At 45.9% G+C, this 24780-nt stretch overlaps 1 protein-coding gene across 4 annotated transcripts in view; it reads right to left on the reverse strand.

The window, feature by feature from the left end:
• The window catches only part of NBEA (neurobeachin), a 1608295-nt gene that overhangs the window by 1079934 nt on the left and 503581 nt on the right, over nt 1-24780 (reverse strand). For all 4 annotated transcript variants that reach the window (XM_069205539.1, XM_069205537.1, XM_069205538.1 and 1 more), the window contains exons 23-24: nt 4181-4398; nt 3065-3218 (exon numbers count right to left, since the gene is read on the reverse strand). In XM_069205539.1, the coding sequence (XP_069061640.1) occupies nt 3065-3218; nt 4181-4398 (372 nt within the window). The remainder of the gene's footprint in view (nt 1-3064; nt 3219-4180; nt 4399-24780) is intronic.

Consider the following 24780-nt stretch of genomic DNA (forward strand, 5'->3'; position numbering starts at 1 on the left):
TTCATCCTGACTGGGGCTCCTGGGTGTAACTGGTTCCAGTGGAAGAGTGAGAATGGAAACCACACCTGAACATACTCTTGGCCACTTGGGGCATGACATCAAATAGACAATAGGTGATAGGAAGAATGTTTGCGTTAAATCTAACTCCTAGCAATTTGCTAGGGTAGTTCAGGCTGGACTGTTCTTATTGAAGGAGGGTCCAAACTGATATGCACATGGCTGGGTCTAAACTGAGCTGGCATGATGGTTTGGAATGCTACCTGATCGATCGCCAGTGGTCAAACTTATGGTAAGCAACCTTTCCGTCACCTTTTGTGAGTTTGATGTATGACCCTGAATGGCCAAGGGTATGCCCAGACATGGGTTCTGTGTTCACTGTTACACTGGGACCAAGTTACACGTAACTGAAGAGCCCCAATCAGGGTGAAACAGGTCATGGGTTACTTGTGTTCTGGTGAAGGGAGGACCTGGCCAGACAGTTTGAGCCGTACTGTTCCTACTGGAGCAGGGTCAAGACTGATTTGCATAAGACTGGGTCCAAAATTAGGTGCTTTGATGGGCAAAATATTATGGGTTGCATGCTACCATGAACGTTTGACAGTAGTTAGACATACTACAAGCATTTCTCTCATCACCTGTTGTGTGTTTGACAAATAAATTAAGGCCTCTGATTATGTAGATTACATACTTTTATTGAATTATTTGTTTATTTCAAAACCTGACTCTTACTTATTAGAGTTCACAGAACTCAGGAAATGTTCTTTAGTTTCAGTCTATAAATTGAATACCTGTAGATCGGTGCTAAACATGCTACACCATGTTTTCAGCTTTCAATTAACTCAGCATATTTATAAAGTTGACTACAGGGCCATACCTGACTCAGGTCATTCACTTCATGTAAGAGAGCAGCAAAAATTAACTATCATCTTTTACTTCACCCGTGCTGAGTGCACTGAGTGACGCAGTTACTGGCGATAGGTCAATCTTACTATGAAGGTGTCAACATTAGTCTCCCTTCTGGACCATAAAAGAGGAACACTAAACACTGCAGGGTATCACCTTAAATCATAACGCTCTCTTGAGGACAAACATTTGTCTCTTGTCCAGTGGGGTACGCTAGGTGTACAAATATGATTGGAAACACTGCCCCCTCACATTCCCAGACCAGAGGGTTACTGTCCGCGTCTATGATCTCAAAGTTCCTCACTATGCCTTTTTTTTCTCTCTTCCCTATATCCATTCCTTTCACCTCTGCATTCTTACTTTCCTTTGACTCTCTTCCTCTGACTTTTTCTTTCCATCGTCTGTCTATTGTCTTCCTTTTCTCTGTAACTCTGGCTTTTTTCTCTTCCCTTATTCCTTTGGCTTGTCCTTATCTCTTTTCTGTTACGTCATTACCCACTCCTTTCAGTCTATCAAATTTTCCTCACCTACGCTCACCCTCTCTTTCAGTTCTTTCCTCTTGTCCTCCATACCCCTTCCACTTACCAAGGAGTAAACACAGAGAAGGGCTTAGGCAGACTATGGGCCTCATTACAACCATGGCCTTCTAATGATAGCCAGGGTTGCGGTAGCGGTTGGACCGCTGCCAATGTGGCGGTCCTAGCGCCATATTATGACCATGGTGTTGTATCGCCAGCACCACCAGATTTCATCTACACGATGGTCTGGCTGTGCTGGCAGTCCTAATCCACCAGGGCAGTGCTGCCCTAGGGATTACAACCCCCTTTTCCGCCAGTGATTTCATGGCGGTAACCCTGCCTTTAAAAGGCTGGCGGAGACGGAGAGCAAGGTGCCCCAGGGGGGACACAGCACTGCCCATGCACTTGGCATGGGCAGTGCAGCCTCACCCCCCCTCCCCCCCCCCCCGGCCAGCCCCGTTGCAATGTTCACTGTCTGCTCTGCAGACAGTGAACATTGCGACAGGTGTTGGTGCACCATATGCACTACAGCATTGCAGCCGGCTCTATTGTGAGCCGAAAACAATGCTGTAGGCCGTTTCCTGCTGGGCCAAAGGGCAGAAACTGTGTTTCCACCTGCTGACCCAGTGAGAAACTCGTAATGGGTCCAGCAGGGAGGCTGCCACACTGGCGGCAACCTACCCAGATCCATGCAGTCTTTCATACCTTGCAAAACACTTAAACAGCATGTCTTTACAAGTTCAAAACTGCCACAATTTGCAAACACAGGCCACTTTTTAGCTATCTAGTTCACTTGTATTTTGGTACCCAGGCTTTTATTTCTGTCCCAGTCGGACATGGGGCAAGCAGGCCGCAGGCCCCCCTCTCTCCGCTGAACCACTGTGACACTAAACCGGCTGAAACACTGATAGCTACGCTCTTCTCTTACTGGTAGAATAAATATATCCGTTATTGAAATGGTTCTGCATATTTGAAATACAAATCTATTTATCTAGGGTTCCCTCGTCTCTTCCCAGTGAAATAAACATATCCGTTATTGAAATGTGAACTGCATATTTGAAATAAAAATCTGTTTATCTCGGACACAATTATTTTTTACTGCACTTTGCAATAGGTGCCCTCATCATGCCCCATCCTTACTTTACCTAAGAGAGCTTTCACCTTTCGGATATCTGTAGACCCTCAATAGTCTTTCTCTGACAGTGTGTCAACTAAATCAAAGTGCCGAGTACCATGAATTGCTAAATTATTGTGTCGCGTAAAGCCTTTGAGATTGGACTTTCTCCAACTAACAGGTTATGCGACACTTAAATTTTTTTGTTCGCATTCCCTAAAGCCGATTGAGGGTCTTCTGTAGAAAGTTGTATAACCACAACTTTGACATGCGCATTTTTTAATATAAATTATCGATGAAGGACTGCAAAGATTCATTGGAATTGAAAAAACACACAAGCACATCAATAACTACAGCTAGAATCAGAATACATAAAAATAACGAAGGTATAATTGCTCTTTTTCTAATTGAAGTCATTCTTTTTTATCTATTCAAAAACAAGGTCGGCCTTTACAATATATTGCTGCGTAGTATTTTCTCACAGTGTACAATTTTTTTAATTGTCGCTAGGTGGCAGTGCTGTACTTACAGTGGGTGATGTGGCCGCGGATAACAAGGGCAGAATCCCTCCACAAGCAATGATGATGTTGTCAACCATCTGGGATATGAGGTGAATTGTGTTGTGTACAAAAATAATATTTTCATTGCTATTGACAAAATCCATCACTGACTTTGTGGAATGGCTAGAAATAAATGAAAACACATAGTTAATTACAGGAGTAACTGTCACGCCTGACAGTAGAGAAAAGCGAGCCTCCCAAAAGATGACGAATAAACAAGCGTACTTTGAAAAGGGGATTTTTTGGAGTCTAAATTTCTGTAAAGATGCAAGGATCTGACTGCACAAACAAAATTGCTACCATATTCTGTAAAACGCCCCCACACCGTCAAAATGGTGTATTAATTGTCATGCTGGGGGGCATAAGAGGTACAGATCTATGCCATATTTTTCTATATAATCGCTGGTTTTCTAAACAAGTTCCGTTTTAATAACAGAACTGAGAACTAAATATAGCAAGGGTGCACGACTCAAGCTGGAAGATCAGATCCTTGTCCCCATTCAATCAACTGCAGTACAGTTAATCTAAATGGAAACTGTTCAGAAAGTCAATGGTATACTGAGAAGCTGGCATGGATCTGGTCATCCTGAACCTACCTCGGACACCCCTGATATATACTCAGTAGACGTATCTTTGTCATCGTCATTCACAGTAAATCTGATATGAAATTATCGAACAAGGTCTTACCCACCATTGCGTAGTGGGCACCTGGTCCTAATATAAAACCCATGAAATGCAATACTTAGAAGACTGACTACTTCTGTTGTGTCAGTCTTTACAGGACACCTACATCAAGGAACGTAATCAGAATGCAAAGTGAACTACCTCTTAAATCTGAAGATCCCAGAAAACATGGGGCAGCCTCGTCAGTCAGGCCGGGTCCACGGTGGAGAGGTGGAGTCAATGCTGCTGCTCAGTGCATATTCCCTACATAACTTTGAATTAATTGTCTATTTCTGGGCCCAAGAACAAAGTATAAAATAACTTTTCAATTCACGGAGAGCAATGGGAGGAAAACAAGCGAATACTATAAGGTTAAGGTTGAAAAAAGTACAACCAGACAATGTATAGATCATGGTTCCCACCTTCTCCAAACGTGTACATCTGTTTCCAGGGCGAACAGCAAGTCTGTCAGGAGCCGCTGATGCATGGGCGACCACTTGAACTCTGGAATCCGGAACATGGTTGTCCGCGGGCCCGGGCTGAACTGGCGCCGCTGCTCCTCGGTCATGGGCATGCCCCGGAACCCCAAGTCCACCCGCAGGTCTCGCTCGTGCTGTGCGCTGGAGCGGCCTTGTACTGCCTGCACGAAGGGAGAACAAGGTGGTCCGTTGGTGTGGACTGACATCTCACTGCTGACGCTCAGTACCCGACATTACTCGTTTAGCAGCACTGAAGCAGTTATGTAGAGCAGTGGTTCCCAACCTTTTGACTTCTGTTGACTCCCACGTTATCATTACTTGAACTCGGGGACCCCCATTAAATCATTATTGGAAACCGGGGACCCCTACTGAGTCATTAGTGAAAGCTGGGAACCTAATCTATTAATATTATTTAATTTTCTAAGCATTGGCTGACCCCCTGAGGAGACTCAGCAGACCCCCAGGGGTCCCCGGACCACAGGTTGGGAACCACTGATGTAGAGTATTCCAGAAGCATGCAAAGTCAGGTACCAGTTAAAAACATCAGTGAAAAGAAGTACATAGCGTTGTCAAGGAGGCGCCATGAAACCTCTGGGTATAGGAGTGCTTTGCACATTTCATAAATGTTAATAGACACATGAAGTAACACAGAATAACTCTACAGCCACACGTGAGAACCGTATAATAATATTTTTCTTAATACTGGAGATTTCAACGCTTCCTGGTAAGCAGCCTGTATGTGATATGATTGAAGGCAGAAAGGAGGATATTGCCCCCACCAGTGGCGCTTGCTGGAATAAACCCCACTCAGTGAACCACACACTCCGGAATATCAGTATGCTGGATTATTCGATGAATGCCGACTTAAGTAGCACACGCCTAACTACAAAGCTATGAAGGGTTAAAAACATCACAGGGGAGGTTCAATGGGGAGGGTAAATTACAAAATTATAAAGGGAAGTGCTGTTTGCAAGCATGAGTGACGATAAAGTTGGGCTGTGGGGACAGTCCTGGGGTGGAGGTTAGAGTGCAGGTTAGAAGGTTTAACACAGGAGTTCAGGCATGTCTGTCCTGTGAAGGTTTATGTTACTACAAGCTGGGATGTCCTGCCGCTTCCGTCCGTTCCACATAACATGCTGATTGAAGAACATTTCATCTGATTTCGACTTGCATATGCTTCATGGGTTCCAATCAATCATGTTGAGTGAAACATTTGTCATTAACACTAGAGCATCAAATACCCCAGCTCTCCTTTAAATACCACATTTATTAGAAATAGCAATGTGTTTAGGGTCACACAACACAGAAAGCTGCACACGTTGGTAAGAAGCGGATTCTTTCGAGAATGAGTCTAAATTCCAGAACAGAGATAACCATTCAGCAAGTGAGCCCTAAATTAGGCAAAAGAGGCAATCTGAGATCATCCTGTGTGCCTGCTGCAACCCAATTCCACCTCCTACCCAAGCAGCTGAATGCCAACTGGAGTTTAGATACCCAGATCCTGCCTTTGCAGGTATGTTTCAAGTCGGTGACTCTTCACACCAAAGAATGGTTCTTCAACCGAGTCCTCACCTCTTCCCTGTTCAAGTTAGGGTGGTGATCTTTACAGGCATCATTGCAGTTTCTCAAAAGCATGGATATACACATGTAGGCTTCAAATAATCTTTTTTACCAGCAAGGAGAGGGTGTCATGAGGACCTTTCAGAACCAGAGTTGGTTCACCCTGTTTTTAGCTTCATTTTATATTTTATGTTTTCAGCTGCACTGCTTTTACTAATGACATTTTTGCATTTCTCGCACAATATTCTTCAAAGATTATGTGGTACGAGTTGCCTGTTTAGTTAGCCTTTGCACAACATGTAATCAGTACTTTCTGTTCAAGGTTAGGAAAACTGTACATGATATTTTGGATCTTGTGTTGCCCAATCAAGACACAGCTTCTAACATCTAGCCACAGCATTGCATCAGAGCTGTTCTTCCAACACAGTATGCCTTTATTATATAAACGGTGCATTGACCAGGAAGGGGCAGAAGGCATTCCAACCAAGGCCATCCTGGAACAAAGGCTGTGTTCGACATGCTGGTGCTAACCTACCAGCTTCCCGAGAGGATTGCCAACTACACCGCAGGCCGATTTCTGACACTATTTCCAGGTATGGGGCTAAGGCCAATCCTTAAGATCAGGCCAGGCAGAAGTTACACTGGCTATGCTCTCAGTATAGTCTTAGGGTTAGGTAGGAACCTCTAGAACTTCTAAAACCTTATTTACCATGATTGGATTGTTTATTTTCTTTACCATGGTCATAATGCTGGTTACTGTGCTTTAATTAATCTGCATTATTATTGAAGCTCATTCTCCTTATGCAAGATTGCGATTGTTTCAATAAATGTATTATAAACTTGTCTTGAATTTCTCTTGTGTTTTGCTGGGACATGCGTGAGTAACAAAAGGGTGAGATATGTTTGCACGACTTCCCTGAGCAATCAGAGTGTGATGTTTAGGTTGCCGTAATCACCTTACACCCCGGTTGGTTCAGGGGTTCAGGTGAGGCACTGTGAGGTAGCTAGGAATTGGGCCAATAGTTCCTGGTGGTGTGGATGGAGTTAGTCTGCCACCTTCTGAAGTTCTGCTATCCTAATATGCAGTACTGTTACCTTAGTAGGAACCGTATAACAGTAGAACCCTGCCAGAGAGTCAGTTAATTGTACACTTGTTTATTATTTTCTGGTCTCAAAAGGAACACATAGCCATTTTATCCTCGGCACTTAAGAAAATTCCTTTGTGTGAGGTTGCGCTCTTGTGAAACAGCAGAATGCTAACCCTCACAAGTAAGCTAGCCAATGGCAAGGGTGGGCTGACCCACTGCCCAATGTGTTTTGGGCAAAGGAAAAAATTAATGATTACAAAACACTTGCATGCTGTATGGTAAAATCATACGTGTGATGCCACACTGGACTTACCAAAAATGAGAAATGCAGTATCACTGTCATATTCAGAATCTTTCCCTGAGGAATGGGGAATGACCATGAGAACCAGTATTTGCACACCAGTTCATGCATGCTTTCCCTCATTCCAGGCACTTTCAAAAGACACATTTAACCATTTTTTTCCTAGTGAAATATACGCAGGGAATGGAACTCAAACATTGGGTGTTCCCATATATCTTGCTGCCCCGATGAGACCGGTAATCAAAATTTCATTTGACCTCACAATAATACCTTTGATGGACAGTACTAACATGTGATTTGGATATGTACGGATGTACACACCAGCTAAGCATTGGCACAGCTGTGTTTACTCTTGTCACCAGATGTTCCACCATTACCAAATAATACAAAAGGCAGAGCTACTATAACTTCCTAACAACAATCATTAAAAATGGACAAATAATTGGCAACACCACCACCAGATTGATTAGTTTACCCTCAGGGATGGGTTAAATTCAAGAAAGTAGGGCTGTAATAAGCACTTACTATCATTAATTGCTGAGCCAAGGTGCTCCTGCCGAATGGCCCTTCAAGTGTCACCCTGCAAGACCACGTAAACTTCACTCTGTGATACCTGCCTGTATTCATTTGAATCTTCAGGGCATGGGGACCAACTCCCTGCGTACTATAATGGTAGCTACCACATTTTTCTTCATATTGGGCCCAGGCAATCAGATCGCTTAGTCCCATGGAACTTGAAAGAAGTGAAAGGCAAAAGAAACCCTCTCAGTCAATTAGGCTGCTCTATTTTTTTTTTATATCTGTGGAACTACAGAACCAACTTCCAGGGATCGCTATAATTTAAACACTAACTTCTCCAAAACAACTGAATGGTCTTACACCAAATCACAAAAAGCATGCTTTCTCAGTAAGGATCTGACTTTCTGCAAAATGTGGTGTAATTGTTCAGCAGTTTTTCTGTATCACTTCCCAAAATTCCTATGGGAAGTAACATGGCAAAACTATGTTTTGGGACACCCGATTTTCTCAGCCTTCTCACCCCAAAGCTTTCCAGGAAGGAGCAGAGGTAGATGAACATTTGCTTGGAAAGTTTCATGAAGGTTTATCAAACTGTGCCATAGTTATCGGCATAACAAAAAGCGTTCTTCCTATGGAAAATGTGACTTAACATATAAATACACAGTGGCAACCACCACTTTGTTTTATATTGTACGTAGGACAGTGAATGAGTTAAATAATATTCCGATAAATGATTGCAGATAATAACTAGTTTCATTTATGCACATTCCAGGACTGGCTCGTCTTGTACTTACTTGTACACACCCTGTGAAGAAGGCCTCCACAGATCCTTGTATCTACAACAGCTAACTGCAAAACCCTAATGTTCCCTTATCACTGAAGATCAACGAGATTGGCCCCAACCAGCTTCAAACTTTCCTGGAGTCTCAGGCGATATACCATTGGGTTTTAGATTCAACATGGGTAGGAGATGGCAAATGATGGCTCGTCCACCTAGTATGCGTACACTGTTAGGTTTAAAATCAGCATTCGATCACCCACTTCTTTTATCGAAATTTAGCTTTAGGAATTTGTTTGCAGGATTGTTTGATGATAGGGAAATAACTGACTGTTGCTATTAGAAGAAACACTATTTTTGTCCCATTCATGCTGAGCAAATTTGCTTCTCTTCATGCCTAAATTTGCGACAATACAGATAATATATTTAGATCTAATTTAAGATATATCAAAGTTGAAATATCACTTTGATGAAAACAAATAAGTGATAATACCATTATAAATTCATCTTAAAAAAATTAAACAATACAAGGACCTTCTTTACAAGTCCTAGATCACCTGCTTATCCTACCTGTCAGCCATTGCTAAACATCTATAGCCCACTGGTTAACAATATCAAAGGTAGCAATTTTGTTTTACTTCCATTGATAATGGAATTAAATCTGGTCCCTCTGATGATCACCCACTACTTAGACATGTTCCAAAATCAGTTGGAATGCGTGGGAAACAAAAGTATTTAACACAGCGTAAGCATGGACTCAACCAAAAAGTAACATAAAGGAAGGAGTAACATGTGGTTTCTGTCTAATCTATAGAACTGGATCACCATGGTGTAATTCATTTCTGTTTTTATTTTGGAGATATAGAGAGTGCTGAATTTCTCCATGACTTTTCACTGATATGAACTACTTTAAAAAGGTATTTCACAAACGTATTATTTTTAATTTATTGTAATATGTGGCTAAGTATTATATAGTAGACATATGTTTCCACGTTCTGTCAGGGTTCTTACTCCCCCTCCTCTCCCACTCATTCGTCACACCTCAATGCTTTCCCACCTTCAAGCACACTGCACACCATTTTTTATTTTTTTTAAGTTTTCGTTTTTCCCAGAGGGACCAAAAGCTTCTGTGTGCTACCGGGCCAGTGCTTTCTTTGTTTTTACACTCCTTTGTACAAAGTCGGTCATGGTAGAACTGTACCAAAAAGACTGGTGTGGGATTACATGCATATTCATATTTGATGTTACAATGCCCTGGCGGCCATTTTGGCTTTCTAACTAATCTATCATTCCATCATTGCTAACTGCAATATGATAACAGTAAAATAAAGATATAATAAGGAGCATTATTATTATTAATAATAATAGAGCATTAGCAAACTCAGTGAGTCAGCACTTGCCTGTTGAAATCAAGATTTAGTCCTATGTTTTTTTTCTCTTACCTTACACCTTTCTTTGTGACCGGTTAAAATCAGTTACTTCCAGGTTGCTTAAAATATGTTCTATGTATTAGTGCTTGAGCCATTTTGGATGTACATTTTTATTGCTTTAATACACTTTTGTACATTTCAACTAAGCAAAGGTATCTAGTATCCTGTGTAAAAGCACAAGTTTCAAGTTGTTTGGTATCAAACTAGAGTCTTTATTAGACACAGCACTGTGAGTTGGCAAGCGCGAGCAAGGAAAATCTTACTCAAGACCATCTCCCGGCAAGATTTCTCAGTGCCAGTGGTTGCAGTATGGTTGCGACCGCTTGCAATGAGAAACCTTCAGTTCGCGTTGAGGTAGCTGCCGCTCGAGTAGAAAATTAACTCAAGTGGCAGAAAAGAAGCAGTGCCCTCCTGCGCTGTGCAAGGAGCCGTTCACGCTGATTTTTCAGCATGGGACAAAAACCTGACGCTAATAATCAGCACGATCGGCGAGACCTAACGCTTTTTGCCGGTTGCGGAACTCCATGTAGCGCAGCAGAGTTTTTTTGGGCACTTTAAGGAACTCCGGGTAGCGCAACTCCGCAAACTCCGCCCAGGCCTAGTTTCAATGACATTCAAATCCACAGATGATAAATCAATACACTTATCTGTACACATTTTTAATGTGAACTTAGTGCATATCTGCTGCTTTTTGAACCTCATTACTAAAATTCCTTTTTAACTCCCCGTACCTGTCAATCCACACAGCCACTGGCCTGGCAATCATTTAGAACTACTTAAAAAAATAATTTACGTTTTTATTCAGACTTAATAATAAATACAGACAGGGAAAAATGTGTTTCTGTCTCTATTTATCTGTACAAATCAGTAAAATCGGAAAACAGCCTTACTTGGGATCAGTCAGCAGCAGCTACCCACATTCGTACAGTGTTAGTGGCAGCTACCCGGAGTAAACAAACATTGCTCTTAGCTTACAAAGCAAAAGGCAGAAAAAGACTTCTCAACAACCTCCTTTCTTAGTTTCACTAAAATAGGGACACGTTTCATTACCTGCCACACCAGGCGCGTTAACCCCTTCTGTGCCGCGGACGTAGTGGTTACGTCCTGCGGCACAGTGCTGCTGTGCCGAGGACGTAACCACTACGTCCTCGGCACACAGCCCAGAGGGAGCGCTCTCGCTCCCTCTGTGGGGTTCCCCCCCACCCCCCCAAGTCAGGGATGGAAGGGGAAGCCCTTCCCCTCCCACCCCCGACCCCCCCAACCCCCCCTGTGACGTCAGCGCGCGAGCGCGCGCTGATTAGTCACAGGGTCTCCCCCATCGCGCTGGAAGCAGAGCTTCCAGCGCGATTGAAAAAGAAATGCTTTTGCATTTCTTTTTCAATCCCATGGGGGAGGCCCCGAGAGGCTTCAAAGGGAAGGAAATGTATTTCCTTCCCTTTGAAGTCTCTCACAGGTTTCAAAAGCTGGATTGCTTGCAATCCGGCTTTTGAAACCCCACTAGACACCAGGGATTTTTTTTTTTTTCTTGAAATTGGCAAAAGGGAGCGACCCCTTGGGCAAGGGTCGCTCCCAGGGGGGCATTTTTTTAGGAAGGCCTTTTCTGCCCCCCCTGGGGGCAGATTGGCCTATTATTAGGCCGATCTGCCCCCAGGGGGGGCAGAAACCTCTAGGCACCAGGGACCATTTTTTGTTTTTTTGTTTTTTTGTGATGAATTCTTTTTTTTTAGGTGGGGAGCGATCCCTTAGGCAAGGGTCGCTCCCCTACGGGGCAATATATATTTAAGCCATTTCTGCCCCCCTTGGGAGCAGATTGGCCTATTCTGATAAGGCCAATCTGCCCCCAAGGGGGGCAGAAACCATTAGACACCAGGGAGTTTGTTTTTGCGCGCGAATGTCACGCAACAAAGCGACCCCTTTGGCAAGGGTCGCTCCCAGGGGGGGCAATTTTTTGGGAAGGCCTTTTCTGCCCCCCCTGGGGGCAGATCGGCCTATTATTAGGCCGATCTGCCCCCAGGGGGGGAAGAAACCTCTAGGCGCCAGGGCAAATATTTTTTTTGTGTATTTTTTTTTTGTTCTTTTTTTTTTTTTTTTTTAGAGATGGGGAGCGACCCATCAGACAAGGGTCGCTCCCCTGGGGGGCAAATTGTATTTAGACCATTTCTGCCCCCCTGGGGGCAGATTGGCCGATTTTAGGTCAATCTGCCCCCAAGGGGGCAGAAACCACTAGGCACCGGGGATTTGTTTTTTGGCGCCAATGTCACGCAGGGGGAGCGACCCCGTAGGCAAGGGTCGCTCCCGGGGGGGGGGGTGGGGGGGCAAATTTATTTTAGGCCATTTCTGCCCCCCCGGGGGACAGATCGGCCTATTATTAGGCCGAACTGCCCCCGGGGGGGGGGCAGAACACTCTAGGCGCCAGGGCAATTTTTTTTTTGTGTTTTTTTTTTTTGTTGTTTCTTTTTTTAGAGATGGGGAGCGACCCATCAGGCAAGGGTCGCTCCCCTGGGGGGGCAAATTGTATTTAGACCATTTCTGCCCCCCTGGGGGCAGATTGGCCAATTTTAGGTCAATCTGCCCCCAAGGGGGCAGAAACCACAAGGCACCGGGGATTTGTTTTTTGGCGCCAATGTCACGCAGGGGGAGCGACCCCGTAGGCAAGGGTCGCTCCCGGGGGGGGGGGGTGTGCCGGTTGGGGGGGCAAATTTATTTTAGGCCATTTCTGCCCCCCCGGGGAACAGATCGGCCTATTTTTAGGCCGAACTGCCCCCGGGGGGGGGGCAGAACACTCTAGGCGCCAGGGCAATTTTTTTTTGTGTTTTTTTTTTTTGTTGTTTCTTTTTTTAGAGATGGGGAGCGACCCATCAGGCAAGGGTCGCTCCCCTGGGGGGGCAAATTGTATTTAGACCATTTCTGCCCCCCTGGGGGCAGATTGGCCAATTTTAGGTCAATCTGCCCCCTAGGGGGCAGAAACCACTAGGCACCGGGGATTTGTTTTTTGGCGCCAATGTCACGCAGGGGGAGCGACCCCGTAGGCAAGGGTCGCTCCGGGGGGGGGGGGTGTGGGGGTTGGGGGGGCAAATTTATTTTAGGCCATTTCTGCCCCCCCGGGGGACAGATCGGCCTATTATTAGGCCGAACTGCCCCCGGGGGGGGGGCAGAACACTCTAGGCGCCAGGGCAATTTTTTTTTTTGTGTTTTTTTTTTGTTGTTTCTTTTTTTAGAGATGGGGAGCGACCCATCAGGCAAGGGTCGCTCCCCTGGGGGGGCAAATTGTATTTAGACCATTTCTGCCCCCCTGGGGGCAGATTGGCCAATTTTGGGTCAATCTGCCCCCAAGGGGGCAGAAACCACAAGGCACCGGGGATTTGTTTTTTGGCGCCAATGTCACGCAGGGGGAGCGACCCCGTAGGCAAGGGTCGCTCCCGGGGGGGGGGGGGGGTTGGGGGGGCAAATTTATTTTAGGCCATTTCTGCCCCCCCGGGGGACAGATCGGCCTATTTTTAGGCCGAACTGCCCCCGGGGGGGGCAGAACACTCTAGGCGCCAGGGCAATTTTTTTTTGTGTTTTTTTTTTTTGTTGTTTCTTTTTTTAGAGATGGGGAGCGACCCATCAGGGAAGGGTCGCTCCCCTGGGGGGGCAAATTGTATTTAGACCATTTCTGCCCCCCTTGGGGCAGATTGGCCAATTTTAGGTCAATCTGCCCCCTAGGGGGCAGAAACCACTAGGCACCGGGGATTTGTTTTTTGGCGCCAATGTCACGCAGGGGGAGCGACCCCGTAGGCAAGGGTCCCTCCCGGGGGGGGGGGTGGAGGTTGGGGGGGCAAATTTATTTTAGGCCATTTCTGCCCCCCCGGGGGACAGATCGGCCTATTATTAGGCCGAACTGCCCCCGGGGGGGGGCAGAACACTCTAGGCGCCAGGGCAATTTTTTTTTTGTGTTTTTTTTTTTTGTTGTTTCTTTTTTTAGAGATGGGGAGCGACCCATCAGGCAAGAGTCGCTCCCCTGGGGGGGCAAATTGTATTTAGACCATTTCTGCCCCCCTGGGGGCAGATTGGCCAATTTTAGGTCAATCTGCCCCCAAGGGGGCAGAAACCACTAGGCACCGGGGATTTGTTTTTTGGCGCCAATGTCACGCAGGGGGAGCGACCCCGTAGGCAAGGGTCGCTCCCGGGGGGCGGTGAGGGTTGGGGGGGCAAATTTATTTTAGGCCATTTCTGCCCCCCTGGGGGAGAGATCGGCCTATTATTAGGCCGAACTGCCCCCGGGGGGGGGGCAGAACACTCTAGGCGCCAGGGCAATTTTTTTTTTGTGTTTTTTTTTTTGTTGTTTCTTTTTTTAGAGATGGGGAGCGACCCATCAGGCAAGGGTCGCTCCCCTGGGGGGGCAAATTGTATTTAGACCATTTCTGCCCCCTGAGGGCAGATTGGCCAATTTTAGGTCAATCTGCCCCCAAGGGGGCAGAAACCACTAGGCACCGGGGATTTGTTTTTTAGCGCCAATGTCACGCAGGGAGAGCGACCCCGTAGGCAAGGGTCGCTCCCGGGGGGGGGCGGGGGGGGTGGGTGGGCAAATTTATTTTAGGCCATTTCTGCCCCCCGGGGGACAGATCGGCCTATTATTAGGCCGAACTGCCCCCCGGGGGGGGCAGAACACTCTAGGCACCAGGGCAATTTTTTTTTTGTGTGTTTTTTTTTTTGTTGTTTCTTTTTTTAGAGATGGGGAGCGACCCATCAGGCAAGGGTCGCTCCCCTGGGGGGGCAAATTGTATTTAGACCATTTCTGCCCCCCTGGGGGCAGATTGGCCAATTTTAGGTCAATCTGCCCCCAAGGGGGCAGAAACCACTAGGCACCGGGGATTTGTTTTTTGGCGCCAATGTCACGCAGGGGGAGCGACCCCGTAGGCAAGGGTCGCTCCCGGGGGGGGGGAGTGGGGGTTGGGGGGCAAATTTATTTTAGGCCATTTCTGCCCCCCCGGGGGACAGATCGGCCTATTATTAGGCCGAACTGCCCCCGGGGGGGGGGCAGAACACTCTAGGCGCCAGGGCAATTTATTTTTTGTGTTTTTTTTTTTTTTGTTGTTTCTTTTTTTAGAGATGGGGAGCGACCCATCAGGCCAGGGTCGCTCCCCTGGGGGGGCAAATTGTATTTAGACCATTTCTGCCCCCCTGGGGGCAGATTGGCCAATTTTAGGTCAATCTGCCCCCAAGGGGGCAGAAACCACTAGGCACCGGGGATTTGTTTTTTAGCGCCAATGTCACGCAGGGGGAGCGACCCCGTAGGCAAGGGTCGCTCCCGGGGGGGGGGGTGGGGTTGGGGGGGCAAATTTATTTTAGGCCATTTCTGCCCCCCCGGGGGACAGATCGGCCTATTATTAGGCCGAACTGCCCCCCGGGGGGGGGGGCAGAACACTCTAGGCACCAGGGCAATTTTTTTTTTGTGTGTTTTTTTTTTTTGTTGTTTCTTTTTTTAGAGATGGGGAGCGACCCATCAGGCAAGGGTCGCTCCCCTGGGGGGGCAAATTGTATTTAGACCATTTCTGCCCCCCTGGGGGCAGATTGGCCAATTTTAGGTCAATCTGCCCCCAAGGGGGCAGAAACCACTAGGCACCGGGGATTTGTTTTTTGGCGCCAATGTCACGCAGGGGGAGCGACCCCGTAGGCAAGGGTCGCTCCCGGGGGGGGGATGGGGGTTGGGGGGCAAATTTATTTTAGGCCATTTCTGCCCCCCCGGGGGACAGATCGGCCTATTATTAGGCCGAACTGCCCCCGGGGGGGGCGGGCAGAACACTCTAGGCACCAGGGCAATTTTTTTTTTGTGTGGTTTTTTTTTTGTTGTTTCTTTTTTTAGAGATGGGGAGCGACCCATCAGGCAAGGGTCGCTCCCCTGGGGGGGCAAATTGTATTTAGACCATTTCTGCCCCCCTGGGGGCAGATTGGCAAATTTTAGGTCAATCTGCCCCCAAGGGGGCAGAAACCACTAGGCACCGGGGATTTGTTTTTTGGCGCCAATGTCACGCAGGGGGAGCGACCCCGTAGGCAAGGGTCGCTCCCGGGGGGGTGGTGGGGGTTGGGGGGCAAATTTATTTTAGGCCATTTCTGCCCCCCCGGGGGACAGATCGGCCTATTATTAGGCCGAACTGCCCCCGGGGGGGGGGGGGCAGAAACCTCTAGGCGCCAGGGGAATTTTTCTTTTTTTTCTTTGTTTTTTTTTTTTTTAGAGATGGGGAGCGACCCATCAGGCAAAAGTCGCTCCCCTGGGGGACAAATTGTATTTAGGCCATTTCTGCCCCCCTTGGGGGCAGATTGGCTGAGTTTAGGTCAACCTGCCCCCAAGGGGGCAGAAACCACTAGGCACCGGGGATTTGTTTTTTGGTGCCAATGTCACGCAGGGGGAGCGACCCCGTAGGCAAGGGTCGCTCCCGGCGGGGGAGGGTGGGGGTTGGGGGGGCAAATTTATTTTAGGGCATTTCTGCCCCCCCCCCCCGGCTGAGCTACAGGCCAAACACCACAGGTAGGCACCTTGCAAAAAACACCTCTGTTTTCTGTGAAAAAATATGTTGTGTCCACGTTGTGTTTTGGGCCATTTCCTTTTGTGGGCGCTAGGCCTACCCACAGAAGTGATGTACCATTTTTATCGAGAGACTTAGGGGAACGCTGGGTGGAAGGAAATTTGTGGCTCCTCTCAGATTCCAGAACTTTCTGTCACCGAAATGAGAGGAAAAAGTGTTTTTTGGGCCAAATTTTGATGTTTGCAAAGGATTCTGGGTAACATAACCTGGTCAGAGCCCCGCAAGTCACCCCATCTTGGATTCCCCTGGGTTTCTAGTTTTCAAAAATGCACTGGTTTGCTAGGTTTCCTCAGGTGTCGGCTGAGCTACAGGCCAAAATCCACAGGTAGGCACTGCTTTTTATAAAAAAATGTGATGTGTCCACGTTGTGTTTTGGGCCCTTTCCTTTCGTGGGCGCTAGTCCTACCCACACAAGTGAGGTATCATTTTTATCGGGAGACTTGGGGGAACGCTGGGTAGAAGGAAATTTGTGGCTCCTCTCAGATTCCAGAACTTTCTGCCACAGAAATGTGAGTAACATGTGTATTTTTAGCCAAATTTTGAGGTTTGCAAAGGATTCTGGGTAACAGAACCTGGTCCGAGCCCCGCAAGTCACCCCTCCTTGGATTCCCCTAGGTCTCTAGTTTTCAGAAATGCACAGGTTTGGTAGGTTTCCCTAGGTGCCGGCTGAGCTAGAGGCCAAAATCTACAGGTAGGCACTTCGCAAAAAACACCTCTGTTTTTTTCCAAAATTTAGGATGTGTCCACGTTGCGCTTTGGGGTGTTTCCTGTCGCCGGCGCTAGGCCTACCCACGCAAGTGAGGTATCATTTTTATCGGGAGACTTGGGGGAACGCTGGGTGGTAGGAAATTTGTAGCTCCTCTCAGATTCCAGAACTTTCTGCCACAGAAATGTGAGGGACATGTGTTTTTTTAGCCAAATTTTGAGGTTTGCAAAGGATTCTGGGTAACAGAACCTGGTCCGAGCCACACAAGTCACCCCTCCTTGGATTCCCCTAGGTCTCTAGTTTTCAGAAATGTACAGGTTTGGTAGGTTTCCCTAGGTGGCGGCTGAGCTAGAGGCCAAAATCTCCAGGTAGTCACTTTGCTAAAAACAGCTCTGTTTTCTGTGATGTGTCCACGTTGTGTTTTGGGGCATATCCTGTCGCGGGCGCTAGGCCTACCCACACAAGTGAGGTATCATTTTTATCGGGAGACGTGGGGGAACGCTGGGTGGAAGGAAATTTGTGACTCCTCTCAGATTCCAGAACTTTCTGCCACAGAAATGTGAGGAACATGTGTTTTTTTAGCCAAATTTTGAGGTTTGCAAAGGATTCTGGGTAACAGAACCTGGTCCGAGCCCCACAAGTCACCCCTCCTTGGATTCCCCTAGGTCTCTAGTTTTCAGAAATGCACAGGTTTGGTAGGTTTCCCTAGGTGGCGGCTGAGCTAGAGGCCAAAATCTACAGGTAGTCACTTTGCTAAAAACAGCTCTGTTTTCTGTGATATGTCCACGTTGTGTTTTGGGGCATATCCTGTCGCGGGCGCTAGGCCTACCCACACAAGTGAGGTATCATTTTTATCGGGAGACTTGGGGGAACGCTGGGTAGAAGGAAATTTGTGGCTCCTCTCAGATTCCAGAACTTTCTGCCACAGAAATGTGAGTAACATGTGTATTTTTAGCCAAATTTTGAGGTTTGCAAAGGATTCTGGGTAACAGAACCTGGTCCGAGCCCCGCAAGTCACCCCTCCTTGGATTCCCCTAGGTCTCTAGTTTTCAGAAATGCACAGGTTTGGTAGGTTTCCCTAGGTGCCGGCTGAGCTAGAGGCCAAAATCTACAGGTAGGCACTTTGCAAAAAACACCTCTGTTTTTTTCCAAAATTTAGGATGTGTCCACGTTGCGCTTTGGGGTGTTTCCTGTCGCCGGCGCTAGGCCTACCCACGCAAGTGAGGTATCATTTTTATCGGGAGACTTGGGGGAACGCTGGGTGGAAGGAAATGTGTAGCTCCTCTCAGATTCCAGAACTTTCTGCCACAGAAATGTGAGGGACATGTGTTTTTTTAGCCAAATTTTGAGGTTTGCAAAGGATTCTGGGTAACAGAACCTGGTCCGAGCCACACAAGTCACCCCTCCTTGGATTCCCCTAGGTCTCTAGTTTTCAGAAATGTACAGGTTTGGTAGGTTTCCCTAGGTGCCGGCTGAGCTAGAGGCCAAAATCTACAGGTAGTCACTTTGCTAAAAACAGCTCTGTTTTCTGTGATATGTCCACGTTGTGTTTTGGGGCATATCCTGTCGCGGGCGCTAGGCCTACCCACACAAGTGAGGTATCATTTTTATCGGGAGACGTGGGGGAACGCTGGGTGGAAGGAAATTTGTGGCTCCTCTCAGATTCCAGAACTTTCTGCCACAGAAATGTGAGGAACATGTGTTTTTTTAGCCAAATTTTGAGATTTGCAAAGGATTCTGGGTAACAGAACCTGGTCCGAGCCCCGCAAGTCACCCCTCCTTGGATTCCCCTAGGTCTCTAGTTTTCAGAAATGCACAGGTTTGGTAGGTTTCCCTAGGTGGCGGCTGAGCTAGAGGCCAAAATCTACAGGTAGTCACTTTGCTAAAAACAGCTCTGTTTTCTGTGATATGTCCACGTTGTGTTTTGGGGCATATCCTGTCGCGGGCGCTAGGCCTACCCACACAAGTGAGGTATCATTTTTATCGGGAGACGTGGGGGAACGCTGGGTGGAAGGAAATTTGTGGCTCCTCTCAGATTCCAGAACTTTCTGCCACAGAAATGTGAGGAACATGTGTTTTTTTAGCCAAATTTTGAGGTTTGCAAAGGATTCTGGGTAACAGAACCTGGTCCGAGCCCCGCAAGTCACCCCTCCTTGGATTCCCCTAGGTCTCTAGTTTTCAGAAATGCACAGGTTTGGTAGGTTTCCCTAGGTGGCGGCTGAGCTAGAGGCCAAAATCTACAGGTAGTCACTTTGCTAAAAACAGCTCTGTTTTCTGTGATATGTCCACGTTGTGTTTTGGGGCATATCCTGTCGCGGGCGCTAGGCCTACCCACACAAGTGAGGTATCATTTTTATCGGGAGACGTGGGGGAACGCTGGGTGGAAGGAAATTTGTGGCTCCTCTCAGATTCCAGAACTTTCTGCCACAGAAATGTGAGGAACATGTGTTTTTTTAGCCAAATTTTGAGGGTTGCAAAGGATTCTGGGTAACAGAACCTGGTCCGAGCCCCGCAAGTCACCCCTCCTTGGATTCCCCTAGGTCTCTAGTTTTCAGAAATGCACAGGTTTGGTAGGTTTCCCTAGGTGGCGGCTGAGCTAGAGGCCAAAATCTACAGGTAGTCACTTTGCTAAAAACAGCTCTGTTTTCTGTGATATGTCCACGTTGTGTTTTGGGGCATATCCTGTCGCGGGCGCTAGGCCTACCCACACAAGTGAGGTATCATTTTTATCGGGAGACGTGGGGGAACGCTGGGTGGAAGGAAATTTGTGGCTCCTCTCAGATTCCAGAACTTTCTGCCACAGAAATGTGAGGAACATGTGTTTTTTTAGCCAAATTTTGAGATTTGCAAAGGATTCTGGGTAACAGAACCTGGTCCGAGCCCCGCAAGTCACCCCTCCTTGGCTTCCCCTAGGTCTCTAGTTTTCAGAAATGCACAGGTTTGGTAGGTTTCCCTAGGTGGTGGCTGAGCTAGAGGCCAAAATCTACAGGTAGTCACTTTGCTAAAAACAGCTCTGTTTTCTGTGATATGTCCACGTTGTGTTTTGGGGCATATCCTGTCGCGGGCGCTAGGCCTACCCACACAAGTGAGGTATCATTTTTATCGGGAGACATGGGGGAACGCTGGGTGGAAGGAAATTTGTGGCTCCTCTCAGATTCCAGAACTTTCTGCCACAGAAATGTGAGGAACATGTGTTTTTTTAGCCAAATTTTGAGGTTTGCAAAGGATTCTGGGTAACAGAACCTGGTCCGAGCCCCGCAAGTCACCCCTCCTTGGATTCCCCTAGGTCTCTAGTTTTCAGAAATGCACAGGTTTAGTAGGTTTCCCTAGGTGCCGGCTGAGCTAGAGGCCAAAATCTACAGGTAGTCACTTTGCTAAAAACAGCTCTGTTTTCTGTGATATGTCCACGTTGTGTTTTGGGGTATATCCTGTCGCGGGCGCTAGGCCTACCCACACAAGTGAGGTATCATTTTTATCGGGAGACGTGGGGGAACGCTGGGTGGAAGGAAATTTGTGGCTCCTCTCAGATTCCAGAACTTTCTGCCACAGAAATGTGAGGAACATGTGTTTTTTTAGCCAAATTTTGAGGTTTGCAAAGGATTCTGGGTAACAGAACCTGGTCCGAGCCACACAAGTCACCCCTCCTTGGATTCCCCTAGGTCTCTACTTTTCAGAAATGCACAGGTTTGGTAGGTTTCCCTAGGTGGCGGCTGAGCTAGAGGCCAAAATCTACAGGTAGTCACTTTGCTAAAAACAGCTCTGTTTTCTGTGATGTGTCCATGTTGTGTTTTGGGGCATATCCTGTCGCGGGTGCTAGGCCTACCCACACAAGTGAGGTACCATTTTTATCGGGAGACTTGGGGGAACATAGATTAGCAAAACAAGTACTATTGCCCCTTGTCTTTCTCTACATTTTTTCCTTCCAAATATAGGAGTGTGTGTAAAAAAGACATCTATTTGAGAAATTCCCTGTAATTCACGTGCTACTATGGTCACCCCGGAATTCAGAGATGTGCAAATAACCACTGCTCCTCAACACCTTATCTTGTGCCCTTTTTGGAAATGCAAAGGTTTTCTTGATAGCAATTTTTTACTCCTTATATTTCAGCAAATGAATTGCTGTATACCCGGTATAGAATGAAAACGCACTGCAGGGTGCAGCTAATTTATTGGCTCTGGGTTCCTCGGGTTCTTGATGAACCTACAAGCCCTATATATCCCCGCAACCAGAGGAGTCCAGCAGACGTAACGGTATATTGCTTTCGATAATCTGACATTGCAGGGAAAAGTTACAGAGTAAAACGTAGAGAAAAATTGATGGTTTTTTCACCTCAATTTCAATATTTTTCTTTTTCAGCTGTTATTTTCTGTAGGAAACCCTTGTAGGATCTACACAAATGACCCCTTGCTGAATTCAGAATTTTGTCTACTTTTCAGAAATGTTTAGGTTTCTGGGATCCAGCATTGGTTTCATGACCATTCCTGTCACTGACTGGAAGGAGGCTGAAAGCACAAAAAATTGCACAAATGGGGTATGCCCCAGTAAAATGCCAAAATTGTGTTGAAAAATTGGGTTTTCTGATTCAAGTCTGCCTGTTCCTGAAAGCTGGGAAGCTGCTGAGTTTAGCACCGCAAACCCTTTGTTGATGCCATTTTCAGGGGAAAAACCACAAGCCTTCTTCTGCAGCCACTTTTTCCAATTTTTTTGAAAAAAACGAAATTTTCACTGTATTTTGGCCAATTTCTTGGCCTCCTTCAAGGGAACCCACAAAGTCTGGGTACCTCTAGAATCCCTAGGATGTTGGAAAAAAAGGACGCAAATTTGGCTTGGTTAGCTTATGTGGACAAAAAGTTATGAGGGCCTAAGCGCGAACTGCCCCAAATAGGCAAAAAAAGGCCCGGCACAGGAGGGGGAAAAGGCCTGGCAGCGAAGGGGTTAAAAGAGCGGCTCCCTCTGCCCACTGCACTCTCAGTTGTGCCTTCGATGCACCAGTCTTTCTGGTAACACAGGCTGTGATCAAACAAACAATATATAAACTACTCATGGGTAGTATTCTTCCAGAATTAAATGTAAAGGGCTTACATTTTCGGCAATTTATTTGGTTGTGTGCATTGGACATTTACTGGAGAACATTTTAGGTTCACTGTGAGTTTGCGCACTTCACTTCAACAGAGATCCATATCCCAACTAATTTGATGGAGCATTTATTTAGGCCGGTTACTTTTTTTTTTTTTGTTAAATAAATCTCTACTTGTACTAAAAAAAAATTGAATGTATGCATCAGGATATTACAAGAACAAACATGCGATCACTGTAAACGGTAAAGAAATGCAAAATCAATGCCTGGTACGCGAGGAAGGAAAACATGAATCCTACTTCTTATGTGTAAGGAACGCACATGTCCCATAAAGTAGTGACATACATAACGGTTTGTCATTTATTTTGTGGTGCGTGCGTTCGCGAACTGATGTAAACGCCTTCTGTGCGCCGGTGGTAATTTTTCGAACCAGGACATATACTACCACACTGAAAAAAACAAATATACAACCCAGTTGCTTTGTTTTCTGACATGATACCAGCTACAGACGTGAGAGGTTGCGATTTTTTTCAACATTTGCTAAACTCTAAAAAATCACAACTTCAAGAAGGTTGTGAAGATTTAAAATGTCGCCACATATTGGATATAAGTCATGACTTTTGTGACAACCTATCTCCTCGCAAACGGTTAACTTGAATGCAAAAATTCTGCAAACATTTCCCATTGTGCCAAAAACAAACTCTAAAAACAGGCAAAGTCATTTTCTTTCTTGCCTGGGTTTGACTAGAATGAAAGTTATCTCTCAATGCTCAGAAAAGAACAGTATGAAGGTAAAACTAAATCTGGAGAGTTTGGAAGCTTACAGGGCATTAGAAAACCTTACTAGTGAAAAAACAATCTTTACATCCCCCCCAAAAAAATATTAGACAACGAATATATACCAACTCTACATCGAAAATCTACTGCCCACTGAACTGCAACATATCACCTACAGAAGCCACAAAGAGGCAATAATGACGAGCAGCCATATAAAGGTTCCATTAATTTGCTGCACCCACTGCAAATTGGTCTTAACTCGCGAAAAATAGCTAACGGCGCTTTGGAGATGTGGTTTCGATGGAAATGAATGCATTTATTATCAGTCTATTGTGCGCAGCATAACATTTCTAAAAAAAAAAAAAAAAAAAAGGTATTTCTATGAAGGCTGCTTTTTCTTTGCTTCAGGGATCTATGAGCTGCATTTAATTATATCATTAAAATCTAGATTTGATATGTTCCTGAGTATTTGAAAAGTGCAGAAATTGAAGATTACTTGTGCTCTTGGTGTTCCATGGAGACATTGGCCTGAAGGTGTGACTCATCCAAAAGGTACGTTCCATAGATCTTCCAGGGTCGAAGGTAACCACTATCCAGTAAGAATAAGATCACTAGTTAACCATAATTCATATTTCAATACAATCTGGCAAGGATTGCAGGCGTTTCACCATGCAAGCACCGAGCAGTAATGCCAGGGCCACTTCACTGTCAGACCCTCCCGAACTGAATGTTTTGCCATTTCAGAAATAGACATTAATTACTCATACTTGATTCCTTTGGATCAAGAGATAAAGCAGGATGCACATTTTGGAGAAGCTACATGCTTGGAATGGAAGAGCCATTTTTAATTCAGACCCAGATACTCTATCAGAATTCAAAGCAAGTATTTCATGGTCAGGTTCTAACTATGGCCACTTCTGCACTGACAGCACATGGTCAAAAAAGTAGTCTTCCATTTGCATAAATTATTTAGAACTTTGTGCAGGCTTTTTTCTGATCCAGATTTTCACCTAAATCTACGGCCACTGTTTTGTTCTTCTGAGGCTGGCCAATTTTCAACTGTAAGATATATCAACCATTTAGGGGGCAGTCACTGAAATTAACTTTTATATCTGTTCAAAATTGTTGGGACTGCTGTCTCCAACTTCACATTTCAGTGATGGTGGGATATGTGCCAGGTCGTTTGCATTCAGTCTCAGATTGGTATCTCATCGCCTAAAAGGTTACTGGGAAAGGAAGATCCAATTCTCAACTGGCTTTAGACCAGATCTGCTAACGGCTGAAACTCATGTCTTCTTTCAGTCATGGAACCTACATATTCCTTATGCTTTCCCCCTCATGCTTATTTTTTGGCTTGGAAAGTTTCCCACCAGCCTGGATTTATCGGAGTCCTTCAACACAGTCTGGCAAACTCATCGAGGATTCCTGGGCTCCAGGGACATCAACAGATTATAAATCAGCCCAATTTACAGCAAGCTCACTTACATCAATTTTTAAGGTAACTGGTGGCATTAAGTCAGTTCTTAAGAACTGTCAATACTCACAGGTTGACTAAAATGTTAAACAAAAAAATCACAGATTAATAGATTAGAGGGCATTTGATGATCTACAGATTACTTCAAGGATTACTACATCCCCATATGAGATGGTGATATGATATTCAGCCTTTTCCGTTTATGGCCTGATATCTTTTCATTAAAATCTCCTTCATATAAACGTACAATATTCTTGTGTTTGGTT

The sequence above is a fragment of the Pleurodeles waltl genome, chromosome 8, assembly GCF_031143425.1.
Source record: "Pleurodeles waltl isolate 20211129_DDA chromosome 8, aPleWal1.hap1.20221129, whole genome shotgun sequence".
NCBI classification, from domain to species: Eukaryota; Metazoa; Chordata; class Amphibia; order Caudata; family Salamandridae; genus Pleurodeles; species Pleurodeles waltl.